The sequence below is a fragment of the Aotus nancymaae genome, unplaced genomic scaffold (genome assembly GCF_030222135.1).
Source record: "Aotus nancymaae isolate 86718 unplaced genomic scaffold, 86718_ANA_hifiasm-v0.15.2.pri h1tg000028l, whole genome shotgun sequence".
Taxonomy (NCBI): Eukaryota; Metazoa; Chordata; class Mammalia; order Primates; family Aotidae; genus Aotus; species Aotus nancymaae.
In genome coordinates this window covers 41,377,004-41,393,858 of record NW_026988441.1, presented here as the reverse complement: position 1 = coordinate 41,393,858, position 16,855 = coordinate 41,377,004, and the positions used below count along the sequence as shown (strand labels likewise).

Genomic DNA, 16,855 nt, shown 5'->3' with positions numbered 1-16,855 from the left:
CTAAAAATTAAAAATTTTGCCAGGTGTGGTGGTGGGTGCCTGTAATCCCAGCTACTTGGGAGGCTGAGGCAGGAGAATCGCCTGAACCCGGGAGGTGGAGGTTGCAGTGAGCCGAGATCGCGCCACTGCACTCCAGCCTGGGTGACAGGGCAAGACTCCATCTCAAAAAAAATAAATAAATAAAATACAATGCAGATCCGATGATACGAGGCAGGTCACAGAAGGGCCATTGGGTCTTAACGTTTGGTGGGCATCAGTCACCCAGAGGGCCTGATGAACACACTACTGGGGCCCACCCAGGTGTGTCTGATTTTTTTTTTCTTTTGAGATGGAGGGTCACTTACTGTATCACCCAGGCTGGAGTGCACTGTTGCCATCTTGAGTCACTGCAACCTCCGCCTCCCAGGTTCAGGCGATTCTCTGCTTCAGCCTCCTAAGTAGCTGGGATTATCGGCATGTGCCACCACACCCGGCTAATTTTTGTATTTTTAGTAGAGATGGGGTATCATCATGTTGGCCCTGCTAGTCTTGAACTCCTGACTTCAAGTGATCCACCTGCCTGGGCCTCCCGACGTGTTGGGATTACAGGCGTGAGCCTGGCTGTAACTTATTTTTGAGACAGGGTCCTGCTCCTTTGGCCAGGCTGGAGTGCAGTGGTGCAATCATGGCTCACTACAACCTCCACCTCCCAGGCTCCAGTGATCCTTCTACCTCGGCCTCCTGAGTAGCTGGGACTACAGGCACCCACCACCACGCCTGCCAAATTTTTTTGTATTTTCAGTAGAGAACGGGTTTCATCATGTTGTCAGGCCAGTCTCGAACTGCTGACCTCAAGCGGTCTGCCCGCTTCAGCCTCCCAAAGAGCTGGGATTACAGACCTGAGCCACCGCGCCCGGCCCAGGGAGCACTTTCTCTGTCCACAACAAAACCCTGTGCGGCAGCCTCGGGTTGGGGCCGAGACAGGCCAGCTTTCTGGGCTCCTTCCTGCCTGGGAGAGCCGTGGTAAAAGGGAGGTGCCTTTGGTTATAGAATACAGCATTTCTGGAATTACGACATGCTAAAAAGGCAACCAACGATAGGGTCACCCTCTGCTGAGGACCGACGCATCTCACCTGGCCAGGAGGGACCCTCTGCACCGGGATGCAGCTGGTGGCGGAGGCCGAGGGAAGGAGGAGGGGAGTAGAGGATGGCAGTGTGGAACCTCCTGGGACTGGTGACCCAGGAAGTGCGGCGCCAGGCATCGAGGGGATTCACTTACAACCAGCCCAGCTGATTTGCAAAGTCCGCTTCCGGGGTTTTCTCGAAGTCTGGGGTTGCAGGGGACAGGTGGCGCCAAGGTCAACGTGGAGACGGACAGATGTCACAATGCCTATTTATTCCCCACACGTCACGCCCTGCACCCGGATGGGCTCGGCACACACCTGACCACCGTGAGGGGCTGCAGGGCCACAGGGGTCCCGTTCCTACTGTTACCTACGACACACGGTACTGCGCCTACCTCGCAGACGGCCAAGACCCAGGGAGCCCCAGGATGCTCTGACTGCCAACCCTGCTGCCGGGACCGCAGGCCCCAGGAGCCGAGGCAGGCCCCCCGCTGTCTGGCTCTCGGCTGCTCTCCTGGTGGCTGTTTTAGGGCCAAGGCGGGTGGCACCAGAGGTGCCTCATGGCCTCAACCTGGAACTGGAGGGGTGAGCTTCCCAGAGGGCCCTGGGCCTGTGAAACGCCCAGGACGGGAGGACAGCAGGATGGGACACAGACAGAAATGGCCCAGCTGCCTTCCCTGTGCCCGCGGCTAAGGCGGCCGGGACAGAAGGTCATGATGACACTCGTGGCTCTCAGTCGCGAGGACTGGAAAATGAGGGTGGGCGGACGGGAACGCGTGTCTGCCAACACGCGCAACTGGAGAAAGTCACAGAAACTGGTCCTATGCACCCAGGATGGCTCCTGGCCGTGGAGGCGTGGGGTGGCTGCAGCTGCCTCCTAGATGTCTGCCAGTAAAGAGTTCCTCATGCAAAGACACACGGCGCAGCGTCTGGGCCGCAGCTGGCAGTGAGCTCTTCCGAGCAGGCACGGGCCCCGGGAGGCCGGGAGGCCGGGAGGTCGACTCGGAAAGCAGCTTCTCAGGACGGGAGAGTTCCTGCACACACACCACGGGAGAGGACGGGGCTGTAAAAAGGCTCCAGAAGCCACAGGATCCGCCACGCGGCTGAACGTGGAAGCTGCCGCTTCGCTGAGAGGGGCCGGGAGCACCCCAGGATTCTAGAAAATACTCAAGCGATGGGCTGTCTGGGGCCTGGGAGGGAGGTCGCTGCTGGGCTGTGCTCAGCTTGCTGGCTCTTGTTTCAAGAAAGGTCTGGGGGCTATAAGGGAGTTACAAAAAGGGAGTGGAGGAGGCAGAGATCCGAGGGAAAATCCATCTTCACATGCAGGCCCGAGGTCTCTCTTCCCCTCTCAGGCAGTCCAACAGGAGGAAACGGCAAACAACCAGAAGGCTTCCAGTCAGCCAGGGAAGGACGCGGTCACGCCGGGAATGGCTGGAGGGGGACAGATGTGATGGCGGTCAGAGCACAGGTGGAGACCCAGGCCGCACCACACACTCTAGGCAGGAGGAGAGGCCCTCAGCCAGGGACCACGCCGGCTGTTTCAACGAACGTGAGAGCCACAGCCACACCGGAAGCGTTCCGGACACTCAGGGCCACGTGTGGCTGGTGGCGCAGAGAATGCCGCCATGATCTAGAAGGGTCTGCGGTGTGGTGGTACTTTGGGGATGAGGTTATGTTGGTGAAAAATCCACCTCAACTATTAAGAAAAATAAATAAATGAAAACTTATTTTAAAAAAGAAATGAAAAGACTGGAAGAAAAGGTGGCCACAATATGAACGTCAGTTGCCCTGGGTGAAAGGACTGAGGTTGGGCTGAACGCGGGGCTCACACTTGTCATCCCGGCACTTTGGGAGGCTGAGGTGGGAGGATGGCTTGAGCCCTGGAGTTGAGACCAGCCTGGGCAGTGTAGTGAGATCCCGCCTCTACAGAAAACATAAAACTCAGCCGGGTGCAGCGGTGTGCTCCTACAGTTCCAGCTACGGGGGAGGCTGAGGTGGGAGGATCACTTGAGCCCAGGAGGTTGAGGCTGCAGTGAGACGTGATCGTACCACTGCCCTCCAACCGCAGTGACAGAGCAGGATGGTCTCAAAGTCACACACAAAAAAAGATTAAGGTTGTTCTTGCTGCTTTTTCACGTTTGTCCTTTAAATTTGTCTACAGTAATTGTTTAAAAAATGAGAGTGGGGCCAGGCGCGGTGGCTCACGCCTGTAATCCCAGCACTTTGGGAGGCTGAGGCGGGTGGATCACGAGGTCAAGAGATCGAGACCATCCTGGTCAACAAGGTGAAACCCCATCTCTACTCAAAATACAAAAAATTAGCTGGGCATGGTGGCGCATGCCTGTAATCCCAGCTACTCGGGAGGCTGAGGCAGGAGAATTGCCTGAACCCAGGAGGTGGAGGTTGCGGTGAGCCGAGATCGCGCCATTGCACTCCAGCCTGGGTAACAAGAGCGAAACTCCATCTCAAAAAAAAAAAAAAAAAATGAGAGTGTGTACACGAGGGACACCCCCAGCAACGGTGACAAGATGAAGAGGTCACGTTGGAGCAGAATGGACACACCTCGCGAGGCCCGGAGACATCCGCCCCAGGGAGTCGGCGTCTGCTGCGGACGGACAGGACGGACAGGGAACCCTGGGATGGAAACTAAGCCAGCCACGGGCCCCTGGAACCCATGGGTGACTCCAAGTGCATTTTTAAACAACTCTAAGTGTAACAGCTGCTCAAAGTGAGAAAGGGACAAAAAACCCCTCATAAAACGTAGGCAGAACGCTCGGACGTGCAGTCAAAGGCAGGTGCCAGGCTTGTCCTTTCCAACACCCGACAGCCTGGTTCCCATCCCCCTGCTGGCAGCCCTAACACTGCAGAAACAAAAAGCTTCTGCAGGGGGGACGCCAGACCCCAGACCCCAGCCCTTCCGGGAGGGACCCCAGACACCAGATCCCAGCCCTTCCGGGAGGGACCCCAGACACCAGACCCCAGCCCTTCCGGAAGGGACCCCAGACACCAGACCCCAGCCCTTTCGGGAGGGACCCCAGACACTAGACCTTCCGGGAGGGACCCCAGACACTAGACCTTCTGGGAGGGACCCCAGACACCAGACTCCAGCCCTTCCAGGAGGGACCCCAGACCCCAGTCCTTCCGGGAGGGACCGCAGACACTAGACCTTCCGGGAGGGACACCAGACACCAGCCCCCAGCCCTTCCGGGAGGGACCCCAGACACTAGACCTTCCGGGAGGGACACCAGACACCAGCCCCCAGCCCTTCCGGGAGGGACCCCAGCCCCCAGCCCTTCCGGGAGGGACCCCAGACACTAGACCTTCTGGGAGGGATGCCAGACACCAGACCCCAGCCCTTCCAGAAAGGGGCCCCAGACCCCAGCCCTCCCAGGAAGCCGTGGCTTCCCCCTCATCTCCACCCAATCCACAGATGAGAAACAGGATGAGGGAGAAGGAGTTGGCAGCCACCTGGAAAGGGGTCCAACGCCCAGAGATGCCCCCACTTGCCTCAGCGGTTCAGGGCAACCTTCTGAGCTGGACGTGCTCAGGATTCACCGTCTAGTGCCCAGGGGGGCTCTACAGTCCCGGGGCAGCACTCCTGCTGGCCGCCCTCCCCTCAGGGCACTCACTCAGCGTCACTCCTGCTGGCCGCCCCCCATCTCAGGCCCCTGTACTCACGCGGCATCACTCCTGCTGGCTGCCCCCCATCTCGGGCCCCTGTACTCACTCGGCGTCACTCCTGCTGGCCGCCCCCCAATCTCAGGCCCCTGTACTCACGCGGCGTCACTCCTGCTGGCCGCCCCCCAATCTCAGGCCCCTGTACTCACGCGGCATCACTCCTGCTGGCCGCCCCCCTGCCCCTCAGCCCCTGTACTCACGCGGCGTCACTCCTGCTGGCCGCCCCCCATCTCAGGTCCCTGTACTCACTCGGCGTCACTCCTGCTGGCCGCCCCCCAATCTCAGGCCCCTGTACTCACGCAGCGTCACTCCTGCTGGCCGCCCCCCATTTCGGGCCCCTGTACTCAGGCAGCGTCACTCCTGCTGGTCGCCCCCCATCCTGGGCCCCTATACTCACACAGCATCACTCCTGCTGGCCGCCCCCCAATCTCAGGCCCCTGTACTCACTCGGCGTCACTCCTGCTGGCCGCCCCCCAATCTCAGGCCCCTGTACTCACGCGGCGTCACTCCTGCTGGCCGCCCCCCATTTCGGGCCCCTGTACTCACGCAGCGTCACTCCTGCTGGCCGCCCCCCTGCCCCTCAGCCCCTGTACTCACGCGGCGTCACTCCTGCTGGTCGTCGTTGCTGGCGCTGGGCGTCCGACTCCGGATCTGGCTCCTGAGCTGCTCTATCAACTCTGGGTTCTGCTGCTGCATCTGCTGGGCAAACTGCTGACCGCTGTGGGGAAGGGCGCGCAGGGCTCAGCCGGGGCCAGGAGCCTGCCGCTGCCTCCGTCCATCGCCATCTGACCCCTTGACCCCTCCACCCCACAGACAGGTCTGACTGCTCGCCAGAGGATGCCAGGCCCTCCGGAGCAGGGGGACGCCGCCCACTCCCTCCTTGAAGCAGGTCCACTCACGCCTGGATGAGGCTGGCCAGGTCATTCTGCGAGGGGCTGGTGCCAGGAGTTCCCAGGGGGTTGTGGCCTCCTGAAATCATGCCGGACATGCTGCAGGAGAAAGCGTGTGACCCGCAGCCAGGACAGCCCAACGGCCATCCCCACTGCAGCCCCTCAGCAGCGGCCTGGGAGAGATTCCCTCTCGGGTCTTCACCTTCTCGCACAGGAGAGGACTCTCTCTTACCACCCAGCGGGCCTCCTGGGCCCAAACCCACCCTGTGAGTTTCACCCGCTTTCCCACAACGCCCTTCCTTCTTCCGCCTAAAGACCATGGTTCTCAGCCGGCGGTGATCCTGCCTCAGAGGACCCCTGCAATGGCAGCAGACATTTCCAACAGCCATGCCTGGGTTACACCAAGACTGGGGCAGGGGGTGCTCCTGGCATGCAGTGAGTGGAGGCCAGAGACGCTGCTCAGCACCCTGCAGTGCCCAGGACAGCCCTGCCCCAGAGACTGGTCCAGCTCAAATGGCCACGGTGCTGTGGCTGGGAAACTATGCTTTAAGAGGTGACCATGGGCTGGGCACGGTGGCTCACACCTGTGATCCCTGCACTTTGGAAGGCCGAGGCGGGTGGATCACCTGAGGTAGGAAGTTGAAAACCAGCCTGACCAATATAGAGAAACCTCGTCTCTACTAAAAATACAAAATTAACTGGGTGTGGTGGCACATGCTTATAATCCCAGCTACTCGGGAGGCTGAGGCAGGAGAATCGCTTGAACCAGGGAGGCGGAGGTTGCAGTGAGCTGAGATCGTGCTATTGCACTCCAGCCTGGGCAAACGAGCAAAATTCTGTCTCAAAAAAAAAAAAAATATTTGACCATAGGCTGGGCGAAGTGGCTCATACCTGTAATCCTGGCACTTTGGGAGGCTGAGGTAGGAGGATCACCTGAGGTCAGGAGTTCGAGACCATCCTGGCCAACATAGTGAAATCCCGTCTCTACTAAAAATGTGAAAATTAGCCGGGCATGGTGGGGGGGTGCATGTAATTCGAGATACTTCAGGAAGCTGAGACAGAAGAATCACTTGATCCCAGGAGGCGGAGATTGCAACAAGCCAAATCGTGCCACTGCGCTCCAGCCTGGGTGACAGAGTGAGACTCCATCTTAAAAAAAAAAAAAAAAGATTTGACCATGAAAATGGGCAAGCAGTTCCCCAATAAGCACAGAGTTTATTGGGGGGCTAGCTGATGAGCTAGCAACTGCACTCAGAGGTTTATACCCAAGAGAAACGAAAACGGACTGACACAGAGGCCTGCACGCCCACGCTCAGAGCAGCACCACCCACAGCAGGCAGAGGTACAGACAGCCCTGACGCCCACGGATAGATGTGTGGATCAGCACAGCGTGGTCCAGCCACACTGGAATATCATTACTCAGCCATGAAAAGGAAGGAGGCCCCGACCCAGGCCCCAGCACAGATGCACCCTGAGGACACAGGCTCAGGGGGAGACGCGACACAAAAGACCATGCAGTGTGTGATCCCGCTTCTGTGAAATGTCCAGGACAGGCCCAGCCACAGAGACAGGAAGCGGACGCGTGGGTGTCGGGATGGGACGGGTTGGGAGTGACGGCTGATGGGAGGGGGCTTCTGTCGGAGGCGATGCAGGCGTGCTGGTGCTCAGTGGTGACAGTTGCATGACAGTGTGAATGTCCTTAAGGCCATCAAGTACACTTTAAAATGGTCAGTTTCAAGTAAATTTCCCCGCAATAAAAAGACATTTAATCACAAGAAGACCCGAAGAAACATGGTTGTCACTTACAGCTGCTGAATTTGGGGATTGTTCATTAGGCTTGAAGCCTGCAGGGAAGAACAAATTTGTCAGGACAGAAAGCTCCAGGGACATCTTTCTCTTTCATCAGAGACTCTGCATCTGAATTGGGCTTCCTTCTGGACTCCAGCACGCCGACCACACAGTAAGAGCCGGCCACTGGGTCTTTCTTGCCCTTTTTCCCACACTTTCGTCTGCCGACCTGCGAGCTGTGACCTTCACGTTCTATTACTGACATCCTGTTTTGGGCTCTTGCTTTAGGGGCGATGTCGCAGCGCCACAGCGTCTGTCACTGGCTGCCGCCGTTTCTCTGTGCGGATGCGTTTTGGCTCTTTATCGTAGCGGCTGTCTACTTTAGCATATGTGGTCGGTTTTTAGTTCTGCTGTATCAGTAAGCAGCAGTGTGGCCGGGCGTGGGGGCTCACGCCTACAATCCCAGCACTTTGGGAAGCTGAGGCAGGCAGATCGCTTGAGGTCAGGAGCTTGAGACCAGCCTAACCAACATGCTGAAACCCGTCTTTACTAAAAATACAAAATAAGGCAGACGTGGTGGCGCATGCCTGTAATCTCAGCTACTCAGGAGGCTGAGGCAGGAGAATCGCTTGAACCCAGGAGGTGGAGGTTGCCGTGAGCCAACCTTGTGCCACTGTACTCCAGCCTGGGTGACAGAGCGAGACTCTGTCTCAAATATGATAAATAAAAATATGAATAAATAAATAAATAAATGAACAGTACTGTACTGGGCACTTTCTCACATTAACTTTCCGCTTGGGCTTATTCCTTTGGACCTGTTGAAAGCGGGTGGCCCAGAGTTGCGGCAAACTCTGTGTAAAGGGAGTGTGTAAATACTCCCAGTCTTTCCAGACATGGGGTCCCTGACCCAACTACTCAGCTCTGCTGCGGCATCATGAAAGCCACCACCGACACTATGTGTATGACTGGGCATGGCTGTGTGCCAATAAAACTTTATTAACTAACCCCAGTGGTGGGCCTTATTCTGACAACCCCAGATGTCTGAAGGCAAAAGGAGTTTGTGCCATGGTGAGGCTGAGAGGCCCCTTGAAGGGCTGGGGCCGCTCACCCTCCATCCCATGGTGAGTACAGGGGTCCTGGGCCAGCTGGGTCGTTTTTCTGACTGCCAGTGAGTCTGAGGGCTTTTCTCTCCCTAACAGCCTTAGGCGAGTCCCTGCCCCTTAAGGCCGTGGGAGCCTGCAGTGTAGCCCCAGGGCACACAGACCTCCAGGGCCCACATGCATGTGCAGGGGTGGCTCTCCGAGGGTCCCAGCCAAGGAACCCTCTGCCACAGCCACCCCTTTGAGTGCTAGGCATGAGTGCCAGGCATCGGGAGGCAGCACCTGCGCCCGGCGCTCTGGTTCCCTCGCCAGAACCTTGGAAGTTAGGCACGGCTGTGCTGTGATCAGTGTCTCTGCACTGTGAGGAGGGACCCACACTGGGGCGGAGATGTGCTCTCCCTGGGTTATTCAGCCAGGAGAGGCAGCATGCAGTTTTCAGTGCTCGTTACTGATAGGTCTTGCTTGGGACATCAACATCGGGGACACTTGTGATCATCAAAGCTGAGGGCTGGTGCTCCTGACATGGAGTGCTTGGGACAGCCCCACAGAAAAGAACCATATGGTCTCAGATGCCAGCAGTACAGTGAGAGGGAAGCCCTGGCCCGCAGCGGTGACACAGTGGGTGTGGCAGGGCCACCAAGGGGCAGGGAGGAGGGCGGGCGCTTACCATGGTCATGAAGCCAGGGTTGTTCAGCAGGCCGGCGATGTCGAAGCTGCCCGCGCCTCCCGTCTGGGGGTGAGAACAGCCGTGGTGAGTGGGGCCTGGATCAGGGGCCATGATGAGTAAGCCCCCTCGGGGCTCAGACATTCTACCAACCCTGCAGCCACAGGCTGCTTTGAGGCAGGCAGCACGCAGCGCAGCCCGACTGCGGGGCCAGCCCAGTCTACCACCCATGCCTCTATTTCCTGTGTTTGGCCGCTTTGACGCCTTGGGGCCTCGCTGGCCTGGAGTGGCCAATTCCCAGAGATAGCAAACGACTCCTCCAGGAACACACCTTTGAAATACAAACCCACTGACCTAGAACCCACACCCCTGGCACCTCCCCGATCACCCCAGAGCCACAATCCACCTGCTGCAGCCACCCCCAGCCAGGGACCAGGCGACCAGGGCAGCCCCCAGGCCTAGGTCCAGTGAAACGGCTCAGACTGGCCAACCCTATGCCTGCCCACCCAGCCTCACCACACAACCCACAGCGAGGATCCATCTGTGCCCCTCTCCCCACCTCCTGCCTAGCCCTGCAGCCAGCCTCCTGCTTCCAGGGGTCTGGGAGCACGAACTCACTCCTCACAAGTCACTTCCACGGGCACATCTCACCACCGACTGAAACAGACCCCGGACCCTCACGACACCCAGGTTAAGCCGAGAGCTGGTGGTGTGCCTGAGGACCTGTCCCCACCCGCCACAGTCAACCCTACATTCTGGGGCCACTTGACCCCGCTGCACTCACGGGGCTGGGGGCCTCCCGCAGCTTCAGCTCCGCGATCTTGAGGTTGGACTTGTACGTCTCGTTGTCGGGGTCCAGCTCTAGGGCCTTCTTATAGTAGGCCACGGCCTCCACGTGCTTGTTCAGGCTGGAAAGCGCCAGGCTGGGGAGAGCACCGGGGACAGCCTGCTCCCACCTGCCCTGCTCCGGGAGGCCCCGCCCAGGCCCTCCTCCCCAGCGGCCCAGCAGCCCCTGCACACTGTCAACTCGGTGGAGGCAAATCTGGCTTTCAAGCGCACCAGGGTGGGACCGAGGGAGACAGACACAAGACCCCTGCGGCACAAGAACTGGTGTCCCCACGGGGCCACACAAGACTTCAAGGCCTGAGGGGGCTGAGGAGGGAGCAGGCAGGCGCGGGGTCACGGGAAAAGCGTGGGTGTGGCCTGTGCCCCGCTTCCTGGCACAAGGCACACTTGGAACCTCTGAGGGACAGACGTGTCTCCCGCCATCCACAAGCAGCCCGACACCCACCTGAGTCTTCACTACTGAGGTGACTCGGGGGCCCCTAGAGAGCCCAGGGCGGGTCCTGGGGAGACCAGGCAGGCGGACAGGGCCCCTCTCCCGGCCTCCCGGGAGACCCAATCGCACAGACTTTGAGCAAGAGCGTTCAAAGCAGCAGGCAGAGGCACCCTCGTGCTGGGAGGGCAGCACCGGACCCACGGGGCACAGGCTCCTGCCCTGGGACCCTCCTGCCTCGCCCTCAGGCCCCTCCTGTGTCCTTCATCATAAACCAGGTGCTCCCCTGAGCTCTTCGAGCTGCCCGTGCAAGCGACGGAGCCTGAGCGGGCCCTGTGGGAACCCCAGTGCACAGCTGGTCGGGGTGAAGCCAGAGTCCCGGGATCTCCGGCTGGCAGCTGACACGGGGCAGTCTGTCAGACCGAGCCCGTGGCCTGCAGGGGCCATGTTAGCTCCGAACGGCTAGTGTCAGAGCTGATCCGACCGGGGTGGGAGAATCAGTGCGGGTGTGGAAAAGGCCACACGGGAGGAAGCAGGAGCATGCAGGAGAGGAGGGGCCCGAGAGAGACTGGAAACGCGGCCACGGACGGCACTCACGGCCCTCACCCCATCCTGCCGTAGGCCTTGCTGTAGGCCGGGTCTATGCAGATGGCCCGCTCGCAGTCCTGCACAGCACCCGCGTAGTTACCGAGTTTGCTGTAGGCCGCAGCTCTGGGGAAGAAAAGGCAGGGCAGGTACCTCACCGGCAGCTCTGAGCGCAGTGGGCAGCCCCAGAGGGAAGCCTCAGCGCTGCGTTTCTCTCCCGCTTCCTGGAGGCGCAGCCTCAGTTTCCCAGTCTGTAAAATGGGGCTGGTGCGGAGAGCTGAGAGGTGTGGCTGCTGAGGTGCTCGTAGAAAGATGCGGGCTCAGAGCACCAACAGCCACTCGGGACTGTGACTCTGGATTTTATTTACAAAAAATGTTCCGACCCACAGCTAGACGAGAGCAGTGAGTGCAGGAAACGCACACCAAAGTTTTATCACCAAATTTACTGACATACCAGTAAAAAAAGAACTCAGACCAGGGCAGGGTGCAGCGGCTCACGCCTATAATCCCAGCACTTTGGGAGGCCGAAGCAGGTGGATCACATAAATTGGGAGTTCAAGATCAGCCTGACCAACATGGAGAAACCCTGTCTTTACTAAAAATACAAAACTAGCTGGGCGTGGTGGCGCAGGCCTGTAATCTCAGCTGCTTGGGAGGCTGAGGCAGGAGAATTGCCTGAACCCAGGAGGCGGAGGTTGCGGTGAGCCGAGATTGCACCACTGCACTCCAGACTGGGCAACAAGAGCGAAACTCGGTCTCAAAAAAAAGAACTCAGACCAATGTGAAGGCTCAAAGCTCTTGGCTTATGGCGTCTGAATCGATTTCACCATTTTCGTATTTACTGTTTCTCTTTACGATTTTTTCAAAGTACTGAGAAGCATGAAGTGGAGACCACCCCGACAGGCGGCCAGGAACCCCGCACGCCCGCTGCAACTGTTCTGTAAGCCTAAAACAGATTCAAGATCGCAACTTCAAGGAAAACATAACTGTTCACATTTTGGATCATGTTCCTGACTTGACATCTGCGTGGAATGCCATGACACCTGATTTTGTTTTTTTTTTTGAGACAGAGTCTTGCTCCATCGCCAGGTGCCAGGCTGGAGTGCAGTGGCGTGATCTTGGCTCACTGCCACCTCCACCTCCCGGGTTCAAGCAATTCTCCTGCCCCAGCCTCCTGAGAAGCTGGGACTACAGGCGCACGCCACCACGCCCAGCTAATTTTTGTATTTTTTAGTAGAGACGGGGTTTCATCATGTTGGCCAGGATGGTCTCGATCGCTTGACCTCGTGATCCACCCGCCTCAGCTTCCCAAAGTGCTGGGATTACAGGCGTGAGCCACCGTGACTGGCCCTGATTTTGTTTTTATATGTTTATTTATTTTTGAAACGTGGTCTTGCTCTGCTGCCCAGGCTGGAGTGCAGTGACGTGATCTTGGCTCCCGGCACCCTCCACCTTCTGGGTTCGAGAGATTCTCCTGCCTCAGCTGCCCAGGTGGCTGGGACTACAGTCGTCTGCCACCACACCCAGCTAATTTTTTTTTTCTTTTTGAGACAGAGTCTCTCTGTAATTCAGGGTGGAGTGCAGTGGTGCGATCTTGGCTCACTGCAACCTTTGCCTCCTGGATTCAAGCAATTCTCTTGCCTCAGCCTCCTGAGTAGCTGGGATTACAGGCACCTGCCACTACGCTAGGCTAATTTTTGTATTTTTAGTAGAGACAGGGTTTCACCATGTTAGTCAGGCTGGTCTTCAACTCCTGACCTCAGGTGATCCGCCTGCCTCAGCCTCCCAAAGTGCCGGGATTACAGATGTGAGCCAGCACGCCTGGCCCCCAGACTAATTTTTTTACATTTTCTGTAGAGACAGGGGTCTTGATATGGTGTCCAGGCTGGTCCTGAACTCCTGGCCTCGGGTGATCCTCCCACTGTGGCCTCTGAGAGTGCTGGGCGTGCCGCCTGATTTTAACATCAGCATCGACTCTCCCTGACCCCCTTGCTGGCCACCTGATGCTTGCTCCTGGCCTGGGACCGCCGGTGAACCCCCATCTACAGTGCAGAGGCCTCTCCCACCTCCGGTCCTTGCTAAGCACCTGGGAGGCCACCCCTGCCCAGGCAGGCCCTGAGCTGATACCTGTTGCAGAAATAGACGGCGTTGGCAGGGTTGAGCTCGATGGCCTTTCCGTAGAAGTGCACAGCCGCTTCGAAGTTTTCCACTTTCATCTGCTCATTTCCTAAAGAGAGAAAAACCCCAGGGCGTTTACAAAGACCGAGGGGCCTCGGCGCCACACGCAGCTTTTCTGGGCGCCTAGGATTCAACACAGACTTGGGCTTGGGAGGCGTCTGCATCTGTGGGGGGTTCTCTAGTCGCCAAGTGGTCATCTCTGCACCCACTAAGGGAGACGGAGGCGGGGGTGGCAGGGCCTGGCCTGGCCTGTGTCTGGCAATGGTGGCTGTCACTGCCTGGATGGCGACGGCTGGGAACGGAAGGGTTAATGCGGGCTCATCGGCCCAGGGAGCAAACTGTCTCTTGCTATTTTTTTTCGAAAGAGCCCAGGTGGAGACGTGTGTTCTAGAATACTCATGTGATGTCTTCTGATTTCACAGGCAATGCAGCTTCTGTCTAAAGTGTGGCTGGTAGGACTGTAAAAAGCCCAGCTGTGGCCGGGCGCGGTGGCTCACGCCTGTAATCCCAGCACTTTGGGAGGCCAAGGCTGGTGGATCACCTGAGGTCAGGAGTTCAAGACCAGCCTGACCAAAATGGAGAAACCCCATCTCTACTAAAAATACAACATTAGCTGGGTGTGGTGGTGCACGCCTGTAATCCCAGCTACTTGGGAGGCTGAGGCAGGAGAATGGCTTGAACCCTGGAGGCAGAAGTTGCGGTGAGCCGAGATAGTCCCATTACATTCCAGCCTGGCAGACAACAATGAAACTCTGTTTCAAAAAAGAAAAAAAGTAATTTAGGGCCAGACACAGTGGCTCACACTTATAATCCCAGGAGTTTGAGAGACTGAGGCGGGTGGATCACCTGAGGTCAGGAGTTCAGGAACAGCCTGGCCAACATAGAGAAAACCCGTCTCTATTAAAAATACAAAAACGAGCCAGGTGTAGCAGTGCACGCCTGTAACCCCAGCTACCTGGGAGGCTAAGGAAGGAGAACCGCTTGAACCCAGGAGGCAGAGGTTGCAGTGGGCTGAGATTGCGCCACCGTGCTCCAGCCTGGGGAACACAGCGAGACTCTGTCTCCAAAGAAAAACAGTAATTGAGTGGTTTTTAGTATATTCAACATGTTGTGCAACCGTAACCACCACCAAATTCCAGAACCTCCCACCACCCCAAAAAGCTACCCTGTCCCCGTTAGCTGTCGCCACCCCCAACCCCAGCACCCACACATCCCCTTCCTGTCTTTGTGGATCCGCCTGTCCGGGACATTTCACAGGAACGGGATCACACACAGCATGGCCTTTTGTGTCTGGTGTCTCTCCCTGAGTGTGACGTCCTCGTGGCGGCCCTGTGCCGGGCCCTGGGTCAGAACCCCGCTCCTCTTCTTGGCTGACCCACATTCCACCGTGTGGACGGGACATGCTGTGCTGATCCATTTATCATGGACAGACAATTTAAGCTGTTTTTGCTTTCATTTATTTATTTTGAGACAGAGTTTCACTTTTGTTGCCCAGACTGGAGTGCAGTGGGGTGATCTGGGCTCACTGCAACCTCCGCCTCCCCAGTAGCTGGGATTACAGGTACCCACCACCGCGCCTGGCTAATGTTTTTGCATTTTTAGTAGAGACGGGGTTTCCCTATGTTGGCCACGCTGGTCTTGAACTTCTGAGCTCAGGTGATCCGCCAGCCTCGGCCTCCCAAAGTGCTGGGATTATAGGTGTGACCGCGGCGTTCGGCCTGTTTCTGCTTTTGACTCTTGTGAACACAGCTGCTGCGAGCATTTGTGCCTCTCAGGCACGTAGCTAGTGTCTAGGGGTGGAACTGCTGGGCCTCATGGAAGCTGGGTGACTTTTGGGAGCCGCTCCACTCACATCCCCACCAGCCGTGCCTGACGGTCCAGTTTCTCTGCAACTGTGCTCTCACCAGTCCCCCTTCTGTCCCCACTCCCACCAGCCAGCATGCTGGTCATCAGGGTACTCCCCTTAACTCCCAGGGCCCCAGGGACCAGCCGGCCTTGGCGAGGGTCCCAGGCCCCAGAGTCGAGGTGGGGCGATGCGCCTGTGGGTTGGAGGGTCCTCCATTACCTTCGGTTTTGAGGCGCTCTGCCTCCGCTGAGTCCTCCTCGGAAGGTGGGGTTCGTGCGGGGCTCCTCAGGTCCTGCGGCATCTCCTGGTCCCGGAGGCAAAGATGGCCTGCTGCCCTTTCCTCCTAACCTGGCACCCTCCGGCCTCAGCTCTCCTTGGGATGCCAGAGAGGGCCGCCAAGCCCCGAACACCCCAGGGGCTCCGCAGGGGACTCCTGGCCCCTTGCCACGTGGCCCTGGGCGAGCGACCACCGTGCCACGTGCCTCAGGCCCCGCCGATGAAGGGAGGAGGGCCGAGGGCTCCTGTAGCCTCATCGCCAGCCCAGGAGAGGATGTGGGCAGTGCCTGGGAGATGGCACGACAGGCATCCGGGGTCCTCAGCGTTGCTCACTGCTGCTGCTGCTCTCGTTTTGGGGGCGGTGGCTTGGGAAGCCTAGAGGCTCACCTTGCCTGTGGCGGCTGCTTCAAATATCTCCGGCAGGGTCTGAGGGAGCGCGAGGTCGCTGTCTTCCACTGTCACTCCAAACGCAGTCTCCAGGCACTGGATGGCGACTGGAAGGGGGAACAGAGGTGGGCCCGCAAGTTGAACGCAGCCCTAAGCTTACATTTTCCGGTCCAGAGGGTGGGGTTGGTGCTCACGCTTCCCCAAGTATGCTTACTCCCAAGGATCCCAGAATGCAGGGGCCGCTGCCTGCGCCCTGGCCTGGGACAGCGGATCCTCCTCCTTCCCGAAAAGAAGAGCTGTATAGAGAAGCCCTGTGCGCCTGAGAGCGGGGCCCAGGCGGTGACCTCGGGCCTCCGTGGGGTCTCAATGCTGGGGCTGCCCAGCTGAGGCATGGTGGGGGCTCGGCCCTGCCTGGAGGGCCACATCGGGGGTGAGGTGCCTGGAATGCTGTCAGACCTCCAAGGGCGCCCGGCCCGAGTCAGGAGCTTGAAGCCAGCCCTCAGTAGAAGTCCTGTGTGACTATGTCTGTACCAGGTCAGGACCATGGAGAGCAGGACAGGAAACAGCCGCAGGGCCCCTCTCCCGGAGCCCGACCACACGAGCCCTGGCACCCTCCTCCCACCAAGCCCTGGCACCCTCCTCCCACCAAGCCCCAGCACCCTCCTCCCCCAGAGCCTGAGCACACGAGCCCTGGCACCCTCCTCTCCCGAGCCCCGGCACCCTCCTCCCCTGAGCCTGACCACACGAGCCCCGGCACCCTCCTCTCCCGAGCCCCGGCACCCTCCTCTCCCGAGCCCCGGCACCCTCCTCCCCTGAGCCTGACCACACGAGCCCCGGCACCCTCCTCTCCCGAGCCCCGGCACCCTCCTCCCCTGAGCCTGACCACACGAGCCCCAGCACCCTCCTCTCCCGAGCCCTGGCACCCTCCTCTCCCGAGCCCCGGCACCCTCCTCCCCTGAGCCTGACCACACGAGCCCCAGCACCCTCCTCGTGTGGACCTGGGGTCCTAACTCAGCTCAGTAGTAGGGGTCAGCTACTTCCTCCCCAGAGCTGTGTCCAGGACCAGGGCACATCCCTACAGTTG

The 16,855-nt window shown here is 58.8% G+C and overlaps 1 protein-coding gene across 5 annotated transcripts in view; it reads right to left on the bottom strand.

Annotated features, from left to right (window-relative positions):
- Positions 1–1,356: 1,356 nt before the first annotated feature.
- SGTA (small glutamine rich tetratricopeptide repeat co-chaperone alpha) overlaps positions 1,357–16,855 on the bottom strand; it is a 30,121-nt gene continuing 14,622 nt past the window's right edge. For 4 of the 5 annotated variants that reach the window (XM_012436271.2, XM_012436272.2, XM_012436273.3 and 1 more), the window contains exons 3-12: positions 15,772–15,878; positions 15,328–15,412; positions 13,212–13,311; positions 11,106–11,210; positions 10,008–10,146; positions 9,227–9,289; positions 7,478–7,515; positions 5,681–5,770; positions 5,379–5,499; positions 1,357–2,534 (exon numbers count right to left, since the gene is read on the bottom strand). In XM_012436271.2, the coding sequence (XP_012291694.1) occupies positions 5,385–5,499; positions 5,681–5,770; positions 7,478–7,515; positions 9,227–9,289; positions 10,008–10,146; positions 11,106–11,210; positions 13,212–13,311; positions 15,328–15,412; positions 15,772–15,878 (842 nt within the window). In that variant the 3' untranslated portion in view covers positions 1,357–2,534; positions 5,379–5,384. The remainder of the gene's footprint in view (positions 2,535–5,378; positions 5,500–5,680; positions 5,771–7,477; positions 7,516–9,226; positions 9,290–10,007; positions 10,147–11,105; positions 11,211–13,211; positions 13,312–15,327; positions 15,413–15,771; positions 15,879–16,855) is intronic. The other variant, XM_064382121.1, reaches the window with a different exon arrangement.